The sequence below is a fragment of the Atractosteus spatula genome, chromosome 4 (assembly GCF_055471065.1).
Source record: "Atractosteus spatula isolate fAtrSpa1 chromosome 4, fAtrSpa1.hap1, whole genome shotgun sequence".
Lineage (NCBI taxonomy): Eukaryota > Metazoa > Chordata > Actinopteri > Semionotiformes > Lepisosteidae > Atractosteus > Atractosteus spatula.
The window spans coordinates 72574862-72579927 of NC_142709.1; the positions used below are offsets into that span (position 1 = coordinate 72574862).

At 54.2% G+C, this 5066-nt stretch overlaps 1 protein-coding gene across 1 annotated transcript; it reads left to right on the forward strand.

Moving 5' to 3' along the window:
• The first annotated feature begins 890 nt into the window (after window positions 1-890).
• LOC148837195 (calcium-activated potassium channel subunit beta-3-like) lies at window positions 891-3185 on the forward strand. Its single transcript, XM_088912971.1, has 4 exons — window positions 891-997; window positions 1188-1388; window positions 2109-2307; window positions 2781-3185. Exons 1-4 carry the CDS (start codon window positions 891-893, stop codon window positions 3183-3185), a joined length of 912 nt encoding a protein of 303 aa, XP_088769097.1.
• The last annotated feature ends 1881 nt before the right edge of the window (window positions 3186-5066 follow it).

Here is a 5066-nt window from a genome sequence, read left to right on the forward strand (position 1 = left end):
AGCAAAGATTTCAGGACAAAAATGGAAACAAAATTACGTCTCTTCCACTCGAGTATTTTACTGTTGGTATGCAGTTTGCTTTTGCTGGAGAATCTGAAATTTCAATCTGAGCCGAAATATCTGAGGGAGTTGTAACCTTTTGCACACATTATGCCAGATTCGTCTGGTAGCTGCATCACTTATTGTGGAGATTAATTAACCTTCTGTTCTGAACATAGGAAACGGAACAAATGAGACAAAGGCTCTCGGCCCATCTAACTGTTTGGTAGTCAGTATGTTGGTGATTGGAGGATCTTATCCAGCTGTTTCTTGGAAGAGGCCAGGGTACCGTCTTAAACAACAGGGCCGAGCAGCTTGTTCCACACTCCCACACCTCTGCCTCTCAGTTTGAAGTACACCTTCGAGTAGTTTCCATCAGAGTCTTCCGGTTCATGTCGCTCTGCTCATTGGAGACGCTTGCAGGGTTGAGCTTGTTGAAGGCTTGTGCCAGGTCTCCTGCTCTGTCCAAGGCGCAGACCGGAGGAGCCCGTCCTCTGCCCGTGTGCTGTGGTGGGTGGCAGTGCAGTGGTCCCTCTCGTTCACTTCTCCTCCTTGCACACAGCAGGAGCTAATCCCTCGTAAACATGGAGCACAGGACACGCACGTCTTGAGGAAAGGAGTCTCCCTATGGGCCTGTAACAGCCCACGGGGCATCGTTAGCTGGTTGGTCTGCTGGCGTTCCTATAGAAACCCGGGCGGTTGCCGCGGCAGCCAGGCCCAGGTGAGGGACAGGGTGCGAGCTGCACCTGCAATCCTCCTGTCAGAGGCTCCATGCCTCTGCGACGCGCTTCATCCGGGCGTTAGCGTGTGTGTGTGTGCTCCGCCGCGGCAGGGCCGGAGGCTGCGTTGCCATGTCCCAGCCGGGAGCGGACATGTCTCTCCAGCCGGCGTCGCGCAGGGGGTCCTGCGGAATCCCGGTCCAGATCACGCTGCAGTGCGCGCGCAGACGCTTCACCAGGTAGGGTTGCCGCTCTCTCTGCCTCCTCCGCCGCCTCAGACTGCTCGGCCCCCATCTGTCTTTCGTCGTTTCGGGTTCTTCCCTCACCTGGCCCGGCCACGCTGCGCAGCGCAGCGGTGTGAGCAGGGCGAGGGCCCGTCCCCCGGCCTTGGTGCTCCAGAAGAAGCTGCATGTGTTCTGCCTTCTGCAGGGATATGAGCGGCTCGGTGCCCGTCCAGGACCCTCGGAGCAGGGCCAGGGACGGGAAGGGCACGGACAGATGCAGGAGTCAGCCGCCCGTGTCCAGCGCCGGGGAGGACCGCGCTGTCCTGCTGGGCTTCGCCATGATGGCCTTCTCTGTGCTCATGCTCTTTGTGCTGGGCATCACCGTGGTCAAACCCTACATGCTCAGGTGAGAAGCCAGCAGCCGCACACGGCTCGCGTCCGGGTCCTGCAGGGATTCCAAAAGGCCCCTGAGCTCAAGGCTGACATACTGGCACGGACCAGCGGCGGGACGTGCGTCTCCTCCTGCAGCTACTAACCTGCTTCATCAGCTTTTCATCATGCATGCGTCTCACTGTCCGTGTCTGCAGTTTCTCACACGCTGGTGACCTCTCTTCTTTGTCTTTCTGAATTGGGGAGATGACTTCAGCTGCTTGTTTCTTACTTACGCTTGCTTGTTTCTTACTAGTTAATGGGTTCCTGTTGTGTTAAATGCACACTGTATCGTGTTCTTTCACCTGCCTGCAAAACAGATTTCCCACCTGGGACAATAAAGGGAGTAAGCAACACATCTCAGGAGAACAAGAGCTTAAAAGAACAGAGTCTTAAACAGCAGTAATAGTTTTAACAAGGTAGTGGAGCTTATATCTCTACGTGTGGTACTGTAAATAAACTAAACATGGATTTAAATTCCAGATAATTCCGAACTAATTTGTTCAAGTTAGAAATGATGCAGGTCATGTCCATACAGTGCAGGCATAACGCCCTTGGAAGACCCCTTAAGCCAACGCTGCACCAGCTTCATAATGTAATCAAATGTAAATGGAATGAACTGCTGACTTGGCTGGAATAAGTATTCAGGGAGTGGTGTGTGCAGTGTTAATAAAGCCCCCCGATGCTCGCGCTGCAGCAGCTGGAGCGAGCAGGCGAACTGCACGGTGATCCGCACGGAGATCCTGGAGGACTGGGTGGACTGCACCTTCATCTGCGGGGTGGACTGCCGCGGCCAGGCCAAGTACCCCTGCCTGCAGGTCTTCGTCAACCTCTCCTCTTCGGGGCAGAAGGCTGTGCTGCATTACAACGACGAGGTCATCCAGCAAAACCCCAAGGTAGGGCAGGAGAGAAATTCCCCTCCAGCCTTTGAACATGGGAGACACCTGATAGAGAGACGTGTCGCTCAGACAAGCTTGCTGCAGCTGTTCCTCATAGATTCCTCATGTTGCAAAACCACAACAGGGCAGCTGCCTGACATGCTCCTTCTGAAGAAAAACAGGGCAAAATGGTAAATGTAATGCAATTCAGGAAGGTTGTGTGTTGCTGCGAACTCGACACATGGAAAGATACAGCTGAGACCTGTTACAACTCATTCCATGCCAGGACAGACTTTTTCAAAATAAAAATGAGCACCTTACCATTAAACCCCCAGGGTGTTTAATGCCGCACACAGAGCATTATCCACCCAGTGTAGAATTTGTTTAGCTACCAGAATGAGGGGGTGCAAGAGCCACTCGCTCTCTGCTGCGCAAAGCCCGCCAGGCAGTGCGACAGCAGAGCTCACCGAGCTGTGCTCTTGTGTTTCCAGTGTTTCTACATACCCAAGTGCTTACGAGACGGGGACGAGCTGCTCAGCGATGCCAAGAGGATCCTGCGCTCCCTACACCCAGGCCACGGCAGCCCCTTCTCCTGCCACTACAGCCCGGACAAGAAGCCCCGAGACGCCATCCTGTTCAAGAAGTACGACAGCGCGGTGGTGCTGCACTGCCTGCTGTGGCCCTCCCTGCTGCTGGTGGCCGGCGCTCTGATCGTGGCCATGGTGAAGCTCACCCAGCACCTGTCCCAGCTGGCCGTGGGGCTCCCCGCCGTCCCGCAGAAGAGCGACTCGGGGCCGCCCACCCCGGGGTCGAGGCGAAGCGGCCAGAGCAAGCTCTACAAGCTCTTCCAGGGCAGACCCCGGCTCCGGCAAGCCCAGCACGCCCCGCTCTGCTGAGGCCTGCAGCCCTGGGGCCCTCCCAGCGGGGGCGCCCCTGACCTCAGAGACTAGACACTGAGGCCGTGGGCAAACGGCAAAACAAAATGCCCTTAAAATGAAGGAAAAACGCGGATGTTCCCACACACGGCAAACAGCTGATCTTCCCTCCTCTGAAGACACTGACGCAGGGACCCGACTGTGGAAAGGCCACACTGTTCAACCCCACCTGGAAGAGCTTGTAACTCTTTCGCTGTCAGTTCTTCTCTTCTTCCCCATTGTCACAAGCAATATTAAACTTTTGATTTCTTTTGACTTCTGATTTCTCTACTCCTGCTCTTGATAATTGCGAACAAGACATGAGCCGCTCTCGAAGACGTCATGGCTGCCCGATACTGCCGATCTTCTGCTCCGCAGTGCAGAAACGAGCTTGTCGTGGCCTCTGCGGTTTCTTTGGTGGCCTGGTTCTGGCACAAACACCCTGGCCACGTTATTGAGGCCGGGACCCTGGTCTTTTCCAAGACATGACCGAATGAGATCCTCGGATCGATTATTTACCGACTCCTGAACGGGCTCGATGCACCGAACGGCCTCTTGTTTGGGACTTTCCTTATTACAACATTCCTTAGCTTCTGTACGTAATGTAGCTGGAGTTTCCTCACTTTCCCACCCAGCAAACGGTTTTGTGTGTATACAGTCCATGCACAATACAATTAGTGTCTGAAAGCCAAACATAAACATTGAACCTCAGAACTGATTTTCCCCCAGTTCTGTTATAAATAGGGGGGTTAGTTCCTGGAACAAGACTCCATGCACATTCATCAGAAAAATGATGGCATCTTGTATGCCATCACTGCTCATTCCAGCACTATACCTTCACAGGGATGCAAACTGGTGCCTTACACGTTCCAACCTTTAATGCCTCTGACAGCACCTGTGTACAGAGCAGCTGTCCGCTACTCCTGCCAAAGCGGTCGGACGATGTCAACAGGCGCTCAGTACTCTGTTAGCAGTCTGCAGGCATTCAGAAAACTGAAAAATTGTTCATTTCTCATGACAGGGTGAAACAATTCAAAGGCAAGCCGCCTTGAAATCTTGTGCCGGCTCGAAAACGTCCCCCCTGAAAAGGACGGTGGACGGAGCCACGCCCACTTCTCTCCACTGAGATGAAAATTAGATCGACACTCTGGTACAATTATTTTGGGCAAAGGCTACCTGCAGGTAAAAATAGGTAAACGAAGATGCGTCGAGCGAGAACGGCACCGGCAGCGCGTCTGGAGGGAGGTGGCACGGCGCAGTGGCGTGGACGCGGGGCATCTGAACTCGTGCGCTGGCGTGCCACCGGGGGGAGTCGCGGACCCCCCGCGGCCTGGGAGCTGCTGCCACGTGCTGCTGCGACCCGAACGAACGGCCTGCATTTCCCTTCAGACTCAGGCCTGGTGCTCCAGCGGCTCCTCCAGGAAGCCTAGGGGCACGTACCGGCTGCTCCAAGGCAGGGGGCTCCTCCTCACATTCAGATGGAAATGCTGTGCTGAAAAGCCATGAAACATTTCCACCCAGGATCATGGCGATCCTGCTGGCCTGCCTCACTCGGCCGCTGACGGGGCACCGAGCCCAGATTACAAGGCCAGTGTCTGGCTGGCAGGTGGTCTTTGATTAAGAACTAGGAGGAAGCCTCCGCAACCGAGCGTTTATTGATCGCACTTGGCAGATGGTCAAAGGTTTTGATTGATCCTTTGCCTTGCACTCACACCTGTTCAATTATCATCATCCAGGATAAAAAAAAAGGATGAAAACAGTCTAAACGGTTTCTATTTTTTATGCCAGGTCTGTCTTCACAGTTGTATCAGCTCCTCCCCCACATGTACCAATTGTATGAGGATATGAAAAGAAAACTAGTCA

Coding starts and splice junctions, on each gene's coding strand:
- LOC148837195 (XM_088912971.1), top strand. CDS start 891: ATGTCCCAGCCGGGAGCGGACATGTCTCTCCAGCCGGCGTCGCGCAGG. Junction 998..1,187: donor GCGCGCAGACGCTTCACCAG/GTAGGGTTGCCG, acceptor TGCCTTCTGCAG/GGATATGAGCGGCTCGGTGC. Junction 1,389..2,108: donor GTCAAACCCTACATGCTCAG/GTGAGAAGCCAG, acceptor CTCGCGCTGCAG/CAGCTGGAGCGAGCAGGCGA.